The sequence below is a fragment of the Zalophus californianus genome, chromosome 7 (genome assembly GCF_009762305.2).
Source record: "Zalophus californianus isolate mZalCal1 chromosome 7, mZalCal1.pri.v2, whole genome shotgun sequence".
In the NCBI taxonomy this organism is placed as follows: Eukaryota; Metazoa; Chordata; class Mammalia; order Carnivora; family Otariidae; genus Zalophus; species Zalophus californianus.
The window spans coordinates 115,443,528-115,462,455 of record NC_045601.1 but is presented as its reverse complement, the minus strand read 5'-3'; the positions used below and the strand labels follow the sequence as shown (position 1 = coordinate 115,462,455).

The 18,928-nt window shown below is 43.8% G+C and overlaps 1 protein-coding gene across 9 annotated transcripts in view; it reads left to right on the top strand.

Annotated features, from left to right (window-relative positions):
• The window catches only part of ANKS1A (ankyrin repeat and sterile alpha motif domain containing 1A), a 176,558-nt gene that overhangs the window by 66,168 nt on the left and 91,462 nt on the right, over positions 1-18,928 (top strand). For 5 of the 9 annotated variants that reach the window (XM_027602588.2, XM_027602591.2, XM_027602586.2 and 2 more), the window contains exons 2-9: positions 4,548-4,628; positions 6,395-6,551; positions 8,458-8,520; positions 15,093-15,389; positions 16,247-16,322; positions 16,612-16,713; positions 16,805-16,906; positions 18,273-18,469. In XM_027602588.2, the coding sequence (XP_027458389.1) occupies positions 4,548-4,628; positions 6,395-6,551; positions 8,458-8,520; positions 15,093-15,389; positions 16,247-16,322; positions 16,612-16,713; positions 16,805-16,906; positions 18,273-18,469 (1,075 nt within the window). Of the gene's footprint in view, positions 1-4,547; positions 4,629-5,068; positions 5,575-6,394; positions 6,552-8,457; positions 8,521-15,092; positions 15,390-16,246; positions 16,323-16,611; positions 16,714-16,804; positions 16,907-18,272; positions 18,470-18,928 lie in introns of those variants that run through there. The other 4 variants (XM_027602589.2, XM_027602592.2, XM_027602594.2 and 1 more) reach the window with 3 other exon arrangements.

The window sequence follows — 18,928 nt, the reverse complement described above, 5'->3', positions numbered from 1 at the left end:
AATAAATGTGGTGGTGAAGGTGCCATAGATGATCTGGAAAAATCTGAGGTGGGTGAGATTAGTATCAGCCCATGCAGTCAGGAAAGGTGTCATGGACCAGCGCACACTTGAATCGGGCCACTTTCTGTGCTGGCTAGAGTTAAGTGTCTCCGTGTATTTTCTGCTGTTCTTGTTCGGTTTCACAGAGACTTCAGCAATCTTGCCTCAGGTTTTTGCCTGAGTTTTGCTAGGTCTGAAGAGTGATATGTAGATTTAAATATGGGTGTTGTCGATGGACCTTTTAATTCAGATAGGAGGAACCCTGATTCCCTTTTAGAATTTAGTGTCTGATCATTGTGGTTTGGACTTTAGAGTCTGTGCCCCTTCCTCTTGCTTGGAAAGTGTTCCCCCTCTCCTTCAGTGTGGACTTCGTATCTTTCCCCAGAGCTCGACCTATAGTCAATGCTTATGGACGCTTGCTGACCTCCGCTCCCCTGGGTGGCCTCCATAAGCCTGTTCCCTCCAGGCAGAGCCCTCTGCTCCTCCTTGCTCTCCAGCCGCATGTCAGGCCTGCTCCTGCTCAGGCCGTTTGCATCTGATGCCCACTCTACCTGTCTTCCCCAGACACCCACACTGTGCCTTCCTTCACTTCACTCATATCTCTTCTCCAGGGTCACCTTCTTGAAGAAATCTTTCCTGAGTACCTTATTTAAAGTGTCACCCCGTCACATTTAATTCTCTTACTTTGCTTGATCTGTTTCCTTTGTTTCTTTATGGCACTTACCATTACCTGCCAACATATTTCTATTTATTTGTTTATTTGCTCACTCTCCCTCCCTCCAGATTCGCGATCCATGAAGGCAGAGACTTTGTCTTTTCCCATTTGCGTTTCCAGGCCCTGGAGTAGTGCCTGGCACATAGAGGGCACACTTCACTTATCTATTGAATACATGTACAAATAGCCCCATGAGCAGGCCCTCAGTCAGCACCTGCCCCACTGTATAGAGTGGGCTGTGTCTGTATGGCTGGCCTGTTACTCATCACTGCCTCCAGATCCAGCTTGCCACCTGCCGTGGATCAATGTGTAGTCCAGTTTGTAAATGGACGGAGAGAGGCCTTTGAGGTGGGACTCAAAAGCCACAGGTTCTCATTAGCCCTCTTCTTCCTTGCCCTCTCCAGTCTTTAGATGCCTTCTCCAAATGTAGGTGCTTCTGAGACCCAGACGGCAAGCCTTGCTGTGCTCCAGCATCATGTCCGTGGGGTTGGGTTGCTGTGACACGTCTTTGGCTTCTCAACCCTAATGCTATTAAACTGGTTCAAACCAGTTTAGTTCTAGTTTCCATGAGCCGTTGAAGCCCTGGGGAGCCTATCATAGTAGAACTTGCAGATGCAGAGCAAGATTTGAAGGATTAACTGACTTGGCCTGCAACTGACAAGTGGCAGAGGCAGCTAACTGGAGTCTCAGCTCTTACCCGGGGTTCTGTAGGTGCTTCACGTGGGATCACTGGGACTCCTCTGAGACGCACCAAAGGGTCGTGTGAGGGTTTGTTCTATGAATCAAAGACAGCAGCTACATTTCTGTATAATCTACATAGAACCTACATTTCTGTATAATCTGGTTTAAGAATCTCCTGGACTATTTTCCTTCCCTCTGGTTTTCTTGGTGCATTGTGTTTTGCTTTTGTTTGTTGGTGAGCAGCCCTGTGGCATTTACTGTCTTAGAAAAACCTAATAGGACAGCTGTGATAGAGAGGAAGACCCAGATTGTAAATAGCTCTTTCCTTGGGCTGCCAAAAAGGAAGAAACTTGGGTGGAGGGGGATATTACTACCATCCTGTGTGAAGCGAAAATTCTAAGCAGGGAGATTCAGTTCTCTGTTTTCATTTAGGTGTTATTTAATATATTCCCCATTCCCCCAAATTTCCAGATGGGCATTCAGAGGAAATGCTAGTTAGAGAAAAAGCAAGGGAGGTGGGTAGACCTTACTGGTTGGAAACGTTGCAGCTTTATGCAGGGAAGTCCTTGTCTTTCTTCCTCGTCCTTTCAAATTGTTTTGAGGCAGTTTTAGTGCTGGTAAAGGATATCTAAGCTTAATCACCTCTAGACCAGAGATGTGGAGGTAAAAGTTAGAGAGTGAAAGACTTGCTCAGTCCTGACTTTTTTTTTTTTTTTTTTTTTTAAGTGAGGGCGGTTTAAGTCTTAGTTTTCAGGTTACTTTGGGACCTGGATTGAGATCATTGAGGAGCTAGCAGATTCCTAGTGGAGTCTTCAGGGCTGACAAACCTGTGCTCCTGACTGCCTGACCCATTACTGATATTTTCTTTTTCCCAGCTCCTGTTGGTTTATTCTAGTCATCTTGCTGTTGGATTGTTATTCCAGCCTTGTACTACTGCATCTTTACCTCCTCTTGTCATCCCAGTTAGGTCGTAAAGTCCTTCTTCAGCCAAATGCCCAGAGCTCTATGAATGGGAGTTTGGGATCTGCCACTGACTTGGGGCCAATAATTTGTTTTTTGATTCTTAGTGTCACCTATTTTTTAATAGAATGACGATGTTTTGTCTGGTGGGTCAGTTTGAAAATGAGTATGAAAACTGTACCTCCTAGTTTTCCCAGACCCATTTCACTTTCTGTCATTCTCATCATTGCCAGGCACAGGTATATAATTTTTGATTTAGAAAATGAGGTTATGTATGCATGTGACAGATATAATTGCTTTTAACTCTTTGTTTGGAAGGTGCTGTAGGAATCCAAGCTCAGTGGAGGATGGGGATGCCACGATGTACCTCAGGCTCCTGACCGTCACCAGCATCCTTAATTGACAATGAACGAATAACCTGGATACCAAAGCATGCCTATCTTCTCTTTTCACTTAAAATTTATCTTAAGATTTTAAACCTAATGTAGACATGCTCATTAAAGTGGCCCAGGTCACACATATACAACCATTTATTAGTAACAGTTTGATGTTTTTCTTGGTTTTCTTTTCCCTGTGCACAGGTTCTTTCCCCTCTTTCTTTTAAAAAATTATTACAAAAATACACAACTGCATTCTCATTGTGTTTTAAACAGTGTGGTAAAATGCAGAGCAGAACATGAGAGTCCCTTTCTACCATCTGTAGTGTCCCCCAACGCACATTTCCTTTCCCAGAGGTAACCACTGGCAGCACTTGGTGAGCTCTCTTCCCATCACCATTCACCGTATGTGCGTGTACATACACACTTCGAAAGTAAGGGCTCCTGTTTTGTGTACTACACAATGACTACTTTTTTTCACTTACCCATAGCACGGTATGTCTTGGGAAATCTTTCTACGTCGGGACATATAGGTCCAACTTGTTTTCTTTACCTTGTTGTGGTTGTTGTTGTTAATGGTTATGTAATAATAATTCATCATATGGGCATACCTGGCATTTAACTGCCCACCTATTAATGGACATGAAGTGTTTAGTTTTTGCTCTCACAGCAAAGCAGTCCTGTACAAGCATGTATCTTTGTGCGTGTGTACAAGTGTTTCTGTTGAATAGCTGCGAGGAAGTGGAAATGCTGGCTCAAAGTGAGTGCCTATTTTTGGTTTGGTGGATGCTGCCAAATTGTCTTCCCAGAGGAATTCACCAATTCAAACTCATACCAGTGGTATATAAGAGTGCTTGTTTTCCTGATCTTTATAAATACCTTTTATTCTCATTTTTGTCAGTCTGATTGGTGAAAAGTAGTGTGTTGTTTTGTTGTTTTAAATTTTATTTTTAAGTAATCTCTACACCCAGTGTGGGGCTCAATCTCACAACCCTGAGATCAAGAGTCATATGCTCCACTGACTGAGCCACCCAGGCGCCCCTGTCTCTTACATCTTAATACATGTGTCCTGGTGCTTTTATTAATGTGGGTCTTTCATCTTGGTTCTTGCTGGTCAAATCATTCAGATTACCTGTAGGTCTATATTGAAGTCTCTCTTAAGTCTTCAGTCACCAGTGTAGAGGTGGGTGTTCAATACCTGTGACTGGCTGAATGGTGGTATTTTTGATGACCCTTCAATGAACTGTTCTTACAATCCCGGGAGTATTTAGAGGCACGAGTCCCATACTGAGTGAATAATGTCATTAAAAATGAGAAGGGTACATGGGATGCCTGGCTGGCTCAGTCCGTAGAGCATGCAACTTTTGCTCTTGGCTTTGTGGGTTCGAACTCCACATTGGGGGTAGAGTTTACTGAAAAAAAAAATACACAAAAGAAAATGTAATACTTCATTGGCTTATAGAGCAGAGTTCAAACATATGCCTGAAGAAGAAAATGGATTCAATTTAAAAAATTTAAAAAAAAGATGAGAAGGGTACAAAAGAGCAAGCTCTTAAATGATATTGTTATCTTGACGCCTGACTCCCTTTCAGCAAACGATTGTGTATTGTCAGTGTTATGCATTTCTGTAGTAAATAGCTGCTGTCCTTTATCAGGAGTCATGTGGATGTAACTAGTTTGGTTAAACACCACAGAGGATTCTTTTCTAAGCATTTAGCTGGTTCTAAATTTGGTTTGTGACTTCAGTTTTCTTTTTTGTTTTTCCCCCTCTATAGCATCTGGAGAGGACCAAATGTGAACTGTGTTGACAGCACTGGGTATACACCTCTACACCATGCTGCTTTGAATGGCCATAAGTAAGTATTAATGTGCTATATTCCTGCCCTACCCTCCAGAACCCAGGCCTTTGGATTGTCTTTTCTTGGTTTCTATAAAGGATTACTAAGCAGTAATGTTGAGGAACAGGGAAAAACAAACTAAATTCAGTCCATCCAGAGTTCCTGAGTCTCTTGTTAGTATATAATTTAAGCACCCTTCCCTACTCCATCCCCCAAAAAACTTCATCCAAAGGTTAAGTTTTACCTTTTCTGCTTTGAAATGGTGCAGTGCCACACAGTGATCTGAATATGAAGGTCACATTTGGGGCAGCCAGATCATAAAGGGGCTGGATAATCTCTTAGGGAACCAGCACCTTTGTGACCTGAAAATAGATTGAGTGGTCATAAGAAACTTCCTTTCTGTTAAAGTAGTTATTTATTTACTCTTTTGGCTTGCCATTCTCCCTCATACAGTTAGCCTTGTAGACAACAAGAGCCCTTTTTAAGGGGAAAAATACATAAATCATATGGCCTATTTAATTCTCCTAGGTATTGGTTAGTAGTTATTGGATGGGATTTATGCAGAAAGTTTTCTGGAGAAACTGTGCTTTGGGGGGAGTGTGAGAGAAGATGACGTAGGTTTAAACGGTTTGGCGGCCTTTTCCAGAGGGCACTGCCCTCCATGTGAGAGAGAATGTGATGGCTCAGCCCAGGGGCAGGCAGAGTCATGGAGTACAGTGAGTAGATTTGCCAGGATGTGGAAGAATGGAAACCAGAGTGTAGCAGCACAGAGGGTGGTAAGGAGAGTTTGAGGCATCATACTCTAGGAGATAAGAAGTAGAAATTTAGTTTTCATGAGGAGGGATTATTGGAATCATTTTCGATTTTGCTGAGCAAGGAGCATGGCCCTCACTACCTTGTGGTATTCCACATCACTTGTGCGGTATTTGGCCCAGCCTGATGGACTCTGATGTGCCAAAAAGAGGTGATGATTGTTTCCTTCTACATTCAACTTTTCTGAAATATATTGAATGTGATCCTTATGTCTTTTCTATGGCCATCTTAGACAAAGCTAACAAGGGCTCTGTGGAGACCCTCCCCCCATAACTAGGGGGGTAACCTGAATTAAAGTGAATCTTGAACTTAAATGACTGCAGCTTGTTAGCCAAGCTTATCTCCAGATGCTGTTTTTATTTACAGTGGGGATTTTCTTTGACCTCATGTGCATGGGGATAATTATATAATTTGTATCTGCTTAATTAGAGGTGTCACCAAGAAGAAAGCCAAGCCCTTCTTTCTGGATATATCAAATGACACCATATGTGTCTGGCTTATGTTTGCAGCAACTTTAATTCTACTCTGCCTGTCTTCTTTTAGCTCCCACATCACTAAATGCTCTGAATAATGTGGTGAATAATGATATTTGTCTTGCATGACTACTTTTATGTAAATTTTATCCCTGAATGCTGTTTAAACATCACAAACAAGGAAACACTGCAAGGTTTAGACAAGGGGACCAGACGTTTTCAAAATAATGGAATATAGGTGGATTGTCTAGAAAGCCTGGAGAAATGGTGAGGTGTTGAGTCAGTGTCGTTTGGCTCAAGATATTTCAGCCGCATATCAGCAGCTGTATACATAGCTCATGGAATAAAAGGAAGAGACTGGGTGATGAGCTCAGGTAGAGAGAAGGGAGTCGAGTGGGGTAATATCTGAAAAGGGCTTCACGCTACCCAAATGTGAAGAGCTATTAGTAGGAAAGAGTTCTGAGTTCTGCAAACTCATGATTGATTTTTGCCTTCTAGGGATGTGGTTGAGGTTCTTCTGAGGAACGATGCATTGACCAATGTGGCTGATTCCAAAGGCTGTTACCCTCTGCACTTGGCAGCCTGGAAAGGAGATGCCCAGATAGTGCGGTTGCTCATCCATCAAGGGCCCTCACACACCAGAGTCAACGAACAGGTCGGAAGGAAGAGAAGCGTTCTTCCCTTCAGCTATAGCCAGACCGTGGCGGCCCCAGCACTGTTTCAGTTCCATAGCACAGATCTCAGGGAACCAGCTCTTCCAGGCCCTACAAAGGCTTCCTCCCTGTCCTGGCGCCACTCCTCCAAGGGCATCAGGGAGATCTTATACCCCAAGGATGCATTTTACATGCATTTGAATCGTGCAGATTTGGAGTAGTGCTATAATAAAGATCTACGTACCTCGTGTGCAAAATGGGAAATAATACAAATCCCGTAAAATTGCTTAGAGGCCATTTCACACCGGCAGGCTTAATTAATTACAAGTTGTGCTTACGCCATCAACATGGCAGTGCAACTGTAGCCGGTAAATAGTAGTCCTCCCGGTGCAGTGCACATCAGTGCTGCGTGAACCCTGCTGTGTTTTCCTTACATCACAGCTGCCAGAAGTGGAAGGACGCATCCTGGGACTGAAAAAGGAGCTCACAAAAACATCTGAGTAAGCTCAGGGGTCAGAGGTGATTCAGCAGAATGAAAATCATTTACATGATGTCCTCTAAGGTCAACTTAAGAGTGACCATGCTTTTACAAAGCAGAGATAATTCTTAGAAAATAAAGAAAAAAGGCAGCATTTGAGCAAAAATACCTTAAAATGGCCATGGATTTAGGTACTGTGAGACCGTATCTCCTCTTTTTTTACATTGATTCCTTTGGAAAAGTTATACTTACTTTATGCAGGTTCTAGACAATCCTCATAAGATGCAGTTTCCTTTGGTTTGGGTCTGAGATCGTGTGTCCATTTGAGAGGAGATGGGCTTTCCCTGTGTGACAGGCCATTCTGTTTTCCTCACTGCTCTGAATCGAAGCAGGTCCTTTTCTTAGTTGCTTGAATGAGAGAGAGAGGCTGCTCTTTCTCAGTAAGCCCAGGACTATTTTCTTAATGACTTTGCTGAGAGGAGATTGTTAAATTACCTATAGGATTAGATCAGGGTTATGCCTCAAAAAATAGAAAATCATTCTTGCCAGCCCATCTGTCAGCAAGGCTATGCACACTCTCAGTGAGCTGTTAGGAGCATGACTGACTCAGAGAAGGGCAGCTTCACTCTGAGGTTTGAGAAAATTAAAGCAATGCTCTCAGATCTTTCAGTTTGGAGATTGTGTGTGTATAGCTGTTCATCAGCCTCCCTTTCCCCTTTCAAGCTGTATTTTCTGGATAGATAAGCCACAGAAATTTAAGATCATCAATGAGGATGTTTGTGTTATAACATTAAAGAATGAAAATTGTCTCTAGAATTGCTGCTTCAGAATCTAAATGCAGTTTTACTCCTCCTGGCTAAACTGATTGTAATTTCTCTTAACTGGAGGAAATTTATAAGGAAGTTTGCTTTTGACTAATATTCCTCAATGTTGAACAAACTAGTCACCCATTAAAGTCCTTCTCGTTTAAGAAATTTTTGGCAACCATTTCTGATCCTGTCTTTGCTCACTTTTGCCTTGGAACACAGCTGCTTGGATTTTTGGGCCACTTGAGTGTGCTAGCTTGTCCTGCTCACAGCTGCCTCCCGCCTTGGAGTATCCACTGATAGGTGGGACACCCACCCAGTGTTCTGAGTATGTGGCAGGCAGGTGGGTGGGGCAGGGGCTGGGCAAGACGTCTGTAATAGCTGGAAGAACCTAATGGCTCTAAGTAATAGTACCACACTGAATGAAGCTCCAGTTGGATGCTTGGATAAGAGCGGGTGATGAGTGCTGTGCCCTCGAGCCTGCCTTCCCCATTCACTTCCTTTCCAGGAACCCAGAGCGCAGATCCAGGTTGTTCTCATGTTGGGCCCCCTCAAGGCTGAGCTTTGCTTTGATATATTTCGTCCATTTTATCATCACATTTTCTTTTCCTCTCCTTTTTATAGAATGCTCTTGAGATCAAAGAATTCAAAAAGTACGGCCCCTTTGACCCTTATATCAATGCCAAGGTGTGTACGTTGCTGCCAGGATTTCTCTGCATCATTTCTCCAAGCTGCACTCCCTCTTTGGTCCTCTCTGGCTTCCACTCTTGTCCACTCAGGCTCCTCATCATCACCCTGACTATTGTCTGCTTCAGCCCATCTGCTTTTGGCTTGTCTGGGAATGGGAAACTGCAGCTCCAGTGGGTTTGAGTTTTATTTTTAAAACCCATGCTAATTCTGGAAAGGTTGGGTGCTTTTCCTGGAATGTCTGAAAAGCTTAGAAATGGCCGAAATGGGGAAAGAGAAGGAACCATATTATATGCATAATTTACCATTGTGATTGCTAAAATAATTTAAATTGAAGAAAGAAAAATTCAATTAAGAGATGTCAAACATATTAGCTTACTTTTTAATAAACACAGAAAAATGAATAAATTGTACTAACTGGATTAAAAAAATTTTTTTACTCTGCTTTCTCTATTTCTTTTGAAGTGGAATCTCATTTTCAATAAGCTCATAGTGGAGGTGTTGGGGAAGGGGTTTGGGGACTCCATTTTACTCTTAAAAGCTGTCCTTTCTGGCTCCCTCCTCATTTCCTTGAGTTTGTGCACTTCTGCCTGGGACTTTAAAGCCTCCGTTGCTTCTCCCCAGCTATTAGCTTCTCTTACTGCTTGGTCACTCTTGGCCCTGGGAAGGGCTCTGAAATAGGAAATGAAGTCGCAGGGTCAAGCAGGGCACTGGTCTTGAGTCTCCCTCCCTGTGAGGCTGGGGCAAGTAGTGGCCCTGTTAGGCCTGGTGATTAACTGCCCAGACCCTCCAGCCTTCACCACACCAGGAGGCAGAGCTTGTGGGTTGGGGATGGTTAGCCTCTCTCCTCGGTGCTTTCACCTGCTGGTTTTGACCTGAGTTTTCATTCAGGAGAGGTTTGCTTTTTGGCAGCAGTCTGGAGTTTGGTTGAGTCAGTGGGTTAGTCACATTAGCTATCTTTCCCTTGCTCTGAATACGGTTGCCTCAGGGAAGAGAAATATTAAGGTACTTCTGCATGTTTCCAAATGCAAGGCAGATAATTCTTTGAGAAATGCTGATTTAGCGAACCGAGGGCTGGATCTAGGCAGCCTCTGTGGGCCATGGATTAGCTGTCAGGCCTTAATGGCAGAGAAGCAGTTTGATTTGGGGTAGTGGAACACATTAGCTTTTGTTTGGCCCTCTCTCTCTGAATTCTGTTTTCTAATTTTCAAAAGAGGAAGATACCCTATCTTTGTTTTCTTTTTTTTTGGACTTGATGTAGTAGAGGAGAAAATTCTTAAAGGTCACAGCCTTTCAAGTCAGGCCTGAGTTTGAATTCCGTGCTGCCACTGACTGGTTTTGTTGACTTAAAATAAGTTACTTAATTTCTGTGAGCCTCAGTTTCCTCTTCTGTAAAGTGCAGTATACCATCTACCTTGCTGGATTGTTTTGGAGTTTAAATAAGAGAATGTACATTAAGTACAACTATCTGGTAACTAGTAATATTTGAGATCTAACTTTTAAAGGGTATATACAGTGTGGTGTTTCTGAAACAGCACTTTGGAACCTGTTCTTTGTCACTGGTGGATTGAAGCTCAATGAAACATTGCTCAATTAGTCTATTCAGGGTTTTGTTTTATGGGGAGGCACCGTGAAGTGATTGTTTTCCCACTCGGTGGTTAGTTCAGTTAGCTTATAAAACTCTGATTAAAGGGTAAGTCTTTGGTTCTTAAAAGCCCATTTTTTTATCCCTTGATTTCCCACACAAAAAAGAAAATTGGTCTAAATGGAATAAGAACATAACTTCTCTCTTTGGAAATACCACCCTTTGCCTCCTTCCCACCCCCCGAAAGCCAAATGATGCAAACTGCTCTAAGGGATAAAGCTGTTTGGATTTTGCTACGAATGCAAACTCTTTGAGCTGATGTGTATCTAACCTCGCTGGGTTTTATCCTGAATCAGTGGGTTTTTATTGACCTGGATTGTGTCTGGGAATTGTTTTGTGTGCTAAGTCCTGTCAGGCACCTGTAGAAATTAAGAAGTCTCAAGTGCCTGTTCTGGGAGCAGAGGTGGTTTTCATGAGCTTTCATCTTCCTCTTCGACATATGGAGCCTTTCCTTTTTCAGCAAGTCATCATAAACCAGTCTAAAATGTAGGTCATCCATAGCTAAGGTGGAACTATTAAAATTGTTTGCCCCCTTTTAAAATAATTTTAACTTCATCTGAATATCGTAAGGTGAGCAATAGTCAAATTAGTTTTAAGGTAGATCTATTTTCCTGTACACTTAAAAATAATTAAGTTTCAGAACTGGAAGAGACCCGGAAGCTGTCTTGACCAGTTGTCTCCCGTTCTGATCAGCTTGTCTGGTTGCGTCTGACTCACCTAGCAAGCTTTTATAAAACTTTTTATCTTGAAAAAATTTTCAATTTACGAAAAGTTGCAAGCATAATGCAGTGAACTGCATTGCACTCTTCATCTAGATTCACCAGTTGTTAACATTTTGTCTCATTTGCATGCACATTTTTTCTGTCTCTCTCAAATGTATATGTGTATTGTTGCTGTAGTTGATGATGAACTGTTTGATACTTAGTCATGGACATCATGACCCTTTAACCCCAAATACTTAAACATGTATCTCCTAAAAACAAGGGCATTCACTTGTATAACCACAGTATAGTTATCAAATTCAGGAAATTCTATATTGATATAATACTGGAATCTCTGTTGTAGAATCTGTGTTCAGATTTCCCCAATTTCCCCAATAGTATCCTTTAGAGCAGTTTTTTTTCCCCCCTGGTATAGGATCCAATCCAGGATCATACATAATTTGGAACAATTCCTCAGCCCTTCTTAGTCTTTAATGACTAGGAACCACAAACATGACATCCCTGGGTGGGACCGAACCACCAACCTTTCAGTGAACAGCTGAACCCGCTAAGCGATTGCCATAGAGACCTGTGACACTGACGGTATTGAAGAATATAGACCAGTCATTTTGTAGACTATCACTCAGTTTGAGTTTGTCTGATATTTCCTCCTGATTAGATTCAGGCCCTACAATTTTAGCAGGAACGCCACAGGAGTGATGTTATATCCTTCCTTCACGTTATAAGGCACATGATGTCAGTTTGTCTCGCTGATAGACGATTGCTTGGTCAAGTTGGTGCCTGCTAGATTGGTAAGCTTTTTAATAATAGTCTTCCTGGACTTTACCCTTTGAGGTGCTACCTTGGCAAGTCTGGGGTGGGACTTAGTTTACTTTTAAGTTCCCGTGTAATTCCAAAACAAAGCCAGTTTGAGAACCACTGATCTAGGCCAACTTTCCATCCAGAGCAGGAATCGTTTTCTCTCACCTGAAAGATAAGCCACTTACCCTTTGTTTTATTTGGTTGTTTGTTTCTCTTGGTAACAACCAGACTTACTGCTTGGCAGCCTCTTTTTGGATTCCACTGATTCTTGGTTTCTTACACTTGGCTGATCCCTGTCTTCCTAAACTTGCCATCTGTTGGTCAGAGCTCTGCCTTCCAGAGCGCTGCAGAGTAAGTCCAACTTTTCTTCCACATGGACTCAGTTCTCGTGTTTCTCTCGTGTCTGCTAGATCTCAGTAGGCCCAGTTTGTCCAGCTTTTGCTCCAATTTTGGTAGATTTCTGAGACCTGTGCCGTTGTTGCTACAGAGAGCCGTAGCTCAGTGATTTCTAACTTAGGCATCTATCAACAGCGGCCAGGGTACAGTCGGGCTCTAATCTAAGCACTGGGAAGTGCTGGTTTAGAATAGTTTCAAGAGGAGAAAAGCCACTGAAATGTTTCTGTATAGTTTTCTGTTGCTTGTAGTTTATGCGTATGTGAGATACATAGATAGGCATAAACAATGCATAAATATAATGGATTTACACACTAAATGTAAAGGGTATTGGGATCTTTCTTCTTAGAGGTACTGGCTGTAGCAAGGAGAAATGAAAGTGAGTCTCAGGATGGGCAGGAATGGAAAGTTTGTGCAAAGACTTTTGCAAATTGGGGTGTTTGATCTTAGTCACCTTCCTCAGCCCAAATATACAGTAATAAGATTCTGGGAACTCTTGAGGTGTGATGAGCACCTGTGGTGTGATTTGGAAGGTGTGAAAGAGAAAGATTCTGGGTCCTGAGGAGTGTGTACTCCCCTTGGAATCCCTCCCTTTCTTGTGGGTTCCTGAATCAACACTAGTGATTTCCTGCCCTGATAGTTGTCACATTCAAAGCTCCCGGGAGCTGGTAGGAAGAGCTCATTGTGATGGCCTGTGTTCAGTAGTTGAGAGATGGGATCACAGACTTCAACTCAAGAGTATTATAATTACCAGACCGTGTTTGGCAAGACTGAAGCATGAGAAAGATGCTTTCTACACCGTGAATTTGAGTATAATATTCTGCAGAGATGTGGTTAGGCCATTTTGAACAGAGGCAGGAAATTTGCCTAGTAGTGATCAAGACCTTGCTTTCAGTAAGTCAGCTTTGTGGTAGGTGCCCTGGTTCTAGCAAAAAACAACAACGAAAAACCCCAAGATTTTTCTTTTCTTTTTTCTTTTTTTTCCTCCTGCTGGATAGCTTTGAGTTTTACAGTTCTTCGGGCCCTAATAGCATATTTTTTTTACAAAATTGAGGACAGATTATTCTGGTTGTTGGGAGACAACTTGGATATAAAAGAGACAGCAGTGTCTGCCTCAGAGTAAACAAGTTGTTCTGGATTGGGGTTTTAATAAGAATAAGCCAACTTTCTTGGCCCTGCTGTCATGTTAATCTTGAGATATAAAACCCTGAGAATCCTCTTAAAACTTCTTTGGGTTGCCACTCTGCCCTGGAACCACTGTAAAGAAAGCCCCCATGTGTTTTGATGAAGCTGCCTCTCATGGTGAGAACATGAAGTGACAGCTCTAAGTTGGCTCAGGGAGTTCGTGCTCAGTCGGAAATGGGCATTCCAAATGGGTGTCTTAAGTGGTTCGTTTGGCACAGGGAACCCCAAAGGTTTGCTTTCTGCCCAGAATTTCCCCTCCCCTCCAGCCTTTTAGGTTGACATGGAATCCACCCCTTGGGCCCAGTTGTAGCACAGGAGGCCATTGCTAACCAGCTGTGTCCTGTGGTCAGCAAAGGCTGTCTGCACTTCAACTGCTGATCTCCTTGAGCTGTGTTTGAGCTCAGCGCTGCTTCCTCTGTTTATCTGTGTGCATTTATCTTTGCATGTGGCTCCTGCTACCACCCTTTCTGTCCTTATTTCATTGAAAAGTTTTTCTTTGCTATCACTCTGGCCTTTGGGGACCTCGCTCCCAGCAGCTCCTGATCTTTCTGGTACATTTGGTGTAGCTGGAAAAAAAATGATGCAGTCAAATGCCAGATCAAAAGCAGATGGAATTGCATGCATGTTTGGGTAACTCCTGGTCTGTTACTTTTAATGTAATTAATAGAATTAAAGTAATTGTGGAAGCATTTCATTTTTACCTTTTGATTACTGAAAGGTGCACAATATTGACTTGATGAACACACCACCTCGTCAGCTTTGTTTTCCAAAAGTGGCAGAAGCCTCCTGAATAAATTTAGGAATCTCAAAGTCTTGTGGGAGAATTATTTTCATTAGTGCATCTAAAAAAGGAGAGGTCATGGAAATTACTTTATTCCTGCTCTGATTATACATTGTCAGTAGTAGTGAAAGAAAGAGCACAATTGGAATGATTAACATTTTGCTTCTGATGGTGGATGAAGCACAAACTTCTCCTCTTTCATCCCAGGTTCTACCTTTAGTTTGAAACAAAATTGGCATTAAAGGGCCCCAGGATTGTGAATTTGAATTACATGTTACAACTTTGAATATTTTGCACCTCTCAGAAAACATTCCCGTGTCTGATTGAATCTTTCCTACATAAGAAGAAACACTTTCCTGTGTTGTAGATTGTGCATGCGTTGATTGGTGCAGGCTCCTGGAGTAGGCACAGGGTAACAGCAGGGTCCCAGGTTCCTCTGTGACTGAGCTCAAGCGCCTCCCTCCCCTGGAAATGGCTGTTGGCTGAGATCTCAAGAGTGATTTTTGGTGCTCAGCTCTGTTACTTTGATTGTTGGCTGGTTGATTTGCATGCAAGATGCTATGCAGATGACAAACTCTTTCAAAAAAGCTTGTCTGTAAGGCAGTGGATGGTCAACAAAGCCAGAATCAGAACTACAGGGTTGGCTGAATATAAATTGTAAAACCAGTTGAAATTTAAAATGAGTCAATGGCAGTGATATTATTGGCATTCATGTGTGCCAGGGCTTCTGCCCAGAGCCCACCACATTCCCCAGTTCACTCTCCTTGCAGTCTGTGGACACTTCCTTCACAGCACACAGGAGACAGTAAATCTGAGGGGGATGACAGCTTCCCCCGTGGCAGTAACTGGGGCGCGCTGTGGCTGATTGGAGCAGCCGGCCTCATTTGTTGGGGAGTACGTCTTCATTCTGACCGACTTCTAGAAGTCCCCAAATATCGCTGCTATTGTCCTCATTTAAATTTCAGTGGTTTTCCATGTGATCGTCCCAGTCAGAGGCCAGTCTGCCAGTTACCCTTCTGATGGGATCTGCTTGTCAACTCTTTAGAACAACGACAACGAGACAGCCCTGCACTGCGCCGCGCAGTATGGCCACACGGAGGTGGTGAAGGTCCTCTTGGAGGAGCTGACGGACCCCACCATGCGCAACAACAAATTCGAGACCCCTCTGGACCTGGCTGCACTATATGGGAGACTGGAGGTGGTGAAGATGCTCCTCAACGCACACCCCAACCTCCTGAGCTGCAACACTAAGAAGCACACCCCCCTGCACTTGGCAGCGCGGAATGGCCACAAAGCTGTGGTGCAGGTCCTGCTGGACGCCGGCATGGACAGCAACTACCAGGTAGTGGAGCAGACTCCCCCCTGCCCCATCCCCACCCACCGGGCTCCAGGGGCCAAGTCATGGTGGGCAAGGCACAAGGACCATGCTGCTGGGCTGCGTTCTTATTTAGCACGTTTCACATCCCATGTCAGACGCTTCCATCCATTGACTCATTTTCATGTGAAACTTCAGAGACAAACTCCTCAAGTGAGTCTGTGACTGGTTTTTTTTCTCTTCTTTTCTTTTCTTTTCTTTTCTTTTCTTTTCAGGGGTAATATATAGTCATTATGCCCTGAAAAGATGTGCTTGTGGACTCTCTCTCCAAATTAGAAAAATTTCATTATCTTCCTATACAGGTGTTCCCACTGCCACCATTTGCCACCTGCAAAGTCCCATCGACTTGTTATTGCCAGCAGGAGGTTTAACATTTCCCTGCATAGCTAGCTTTGTCCATTCCGATGAATGACTGTTCCTTAGGTTTTGCATTGACCAGACCACCCAAGCACATGTGAAGTTAGGGTGGTATTTTATTTATTTGTTTGTTTGTTTTTTACCCTTGTACTTTTCTTCTCGTTATTCCTTCCACCCGGGAAGGGGGCGTCTTGAGGAGTTTCACCAATAGGTGGCTCCAAGAGTTGCTGCGCAGTTATTCCTGTGTGGCCTGATGGTGGCACTTCAAGCACACTTCACATCGGCCCATGCTTGTGGTCCAGGAATCCAGACAAGAAAAGTGGGAAAGATAATGACAGAGGACTTTGTGTGGTTGATTTTATTTTCCTGCCCCTTCGTGTCTATATCCCGTTTGTCGTGTGGAGCCACGCCGAACCTGGGTCACTGTTCTGATGACATGCTGCTCTGCGCTCTCGTTTGCCTTCCAGACGGAGAAGGGCAGTGCTTTGCATGAGGCTGCTCTGTTTGGCAAGACTGATGTGGTGCAAATCCTGCTGGCTGCAGGTGAGAAGCTGGCCGTGCTCTCGTTCCCGCGGCATGCCAGGGGTGGGCTTGTTTCTCCCTAGCCTCCCACGGGGGATTTTTGCTGGCTGCACTTGAACCCAATGGATGTATGTCTCCACTGGTTGATTGCAAGTGTACGAATTGTTCCCGAAGAGCTGGATTAAATGGCTTTGGATGAAAAAATGTTGGTCGTGCTACTGGGAGCATTAAGAGTCCTGGAATTTGACCCCTTTTGAGGCTGACTTGCAACTGCTCACTCCCCCCCGGTCCACCTGGTGTGCCTTTCTAGGAATTGATGTCAACATAAAAGATAACCGTGGCCTGACTGCCCTAGACACTGTCCGGGAACTGCCTTCTCAAAAGAGCCAGCAGATAGCAGCGCTTATCGAAGGTACCTGTTCATCCGCCTGTTGGGGCAACCAGGGGACACACTGGCCAAACCAAGGTGTATTTGGTGCAGCTTTTTTTGTCTTTCCACTTAGATCACATGACTGGAAAAAGAAGTGCAAGAGAGGCCGATAAAACCCCCACTTCCCAGGGACCTCTCATCTCCAATATGGACTCCGTATCCCAGAAGTCTCAGGGTAAGGTGGCCTTTCTCTGACAATGAAGGGGCTCTCAGCTTGAAGAGTTGAATGGTCTTTGGTAGAATAGAAGAAGCTTCATTTAAATAATAACTTCAGGGGGTTGGGCGTACTTAATAAGTTCATATTCACATTTATTGTTTTCCAGCTAGTATGTGAACTTTTATTGGACAGAGCTTAGGCCCTTTACTTTGGACCTCTTCTTCCCTACTTTATCTTATTCTCTACTCTTACAGTTGGCTCTGTGAGGTCTATTCTGGGATGTGTTGTCAGCGGGATGATCTCAAGATGAATTCAAATCTCAAGGAAACCTTTTCCTAACACACACTATTCTGCTTTGAGCATAGTTGGCCCTCAGTAAATACTGAGCGAGTATTATCTGGTTGGTAGACGTGTGTATGGCAGATTTTGGTACTATGTCATTTGGCCAACAAATGTGGTCTGGGCACTAGCTTGGGCAGTCCAGCCTCCACATCATTAGCCATGACCCACCCTTTCAGATTTATTGAGCAGCCTTTTGGGTGCTAGGTATGATGAACGAGAAAGACAAAACACTGACTGATGCCTTCCCTCAGATACAAAGCATAGTAAAGAAGGCCAGAGGAACAGAACAAAACCAGACACCGAAGTGGGAAAGGGATTTTTCAGAGGGGTGCAGAGGTATAAGGTTAAAGGGTGCTTGGCCTGTCTTCACTATGGAGTCCTTGTCTGCCCCCACCTCCACCACCCCCACTTTTTTTTCTTGACCTCATAATCTACTGGTAATGGGATTAGTAGTTCACTAAGCTCTTAGCTTTCAAGGATTTTACAGTTACGGTTTTGACTATTTGCCAGAGACCCAGAGATCTCTGGTCCACAACAGTCTATAACTTTTCAGAGTCACAAATTTGGATCCCAGGTAGTCTGAGGTTCGTAATTCTCTGGTGAGTTTAACCTCGCACACTGCCTCCGTGTCATAGAGTCTTCACCATCCTCTCTTTTGCTTGAGCACGTGGAGGTTTCTACTAAGAATTTAAAGGATTACTTAAGTTTCCAGTTATACTTTACTACGTTTTATGGTTTAAGTTTACACTATGATGACCTTGAGGTTCTTGGGAATTTTAAAGGTCTTGGGAGGTATCCCTCATAGGTGTCAAGGGTTTGCCATTTTGAATTAGAGAAAAATCTCTTGAAGTCTCAGGGTACAAAGAGCAACTGAAACTCTCTATATTTATTCCTGTCCATGGAGCAAAGCAGTCATTTTATTTTCCTGCTGTCGGTTACGTTTGTCAAGTTCAGGTTGATGAGGGGCTTTGGGTGGATGCAGTGGTTGGAAATCCGAGACTGTGCTCTCTGTCCATTGACTCTTGTTCTCTAACCTGTTCAGGTGACGTGGAGAAAGCAGTGACTGAACTGATCATTGATTTTGACACCAATGCTGAAGAGGAGGGTCCCTACGAGGCGCTGTATAATGCTGTCTCCTGCCATTCGTTGGACAGCATGGCCAGTGGGCGATCGTCTGACCGAGACTCCATGAACAAGGAGGCCGAGGCAGCAGGAGTGAAGGCTGCTGGAGTGAGGCCTGTATGTGGCCTGGGGCCCTCGACAAGCGGGGGCTGTGTTGTCAGCCTGTGCTTTGGTGGGGAGCTGGGAGAGGGAGTGTGCCCTGAGTGCCCGCTCGCTTTCCAGAGGCCTGCAGCCTGCTCCTGTTCTCCTGGGGCTCTGCCACATCTCTCTATTGCCTAGTGTGGTTAAACTATATAGGTCCCCTTGAGGTAGAATTTTAGTTTTTCTGATTTCGATATAACATGTTTGCATCATTCTATTAGTTTTGGCCTTATAGCAAATTGAAACATTTTATTTCCATTTAGCCTCATGAGGAGTCTGTCTTTCCGGTCTTTGTGGTAAGTTGTTAGTTTTATCTCTGGAGAGCAGTTCCACAGTGAAAGAGCTCACTGAAGTAAGTTCTTGTCTGCCCTGAGTGCATTCTCACCTTCCATTTGCCCTCAGAGTGTTATCCATTTGGATCTGGACAGATTCTGC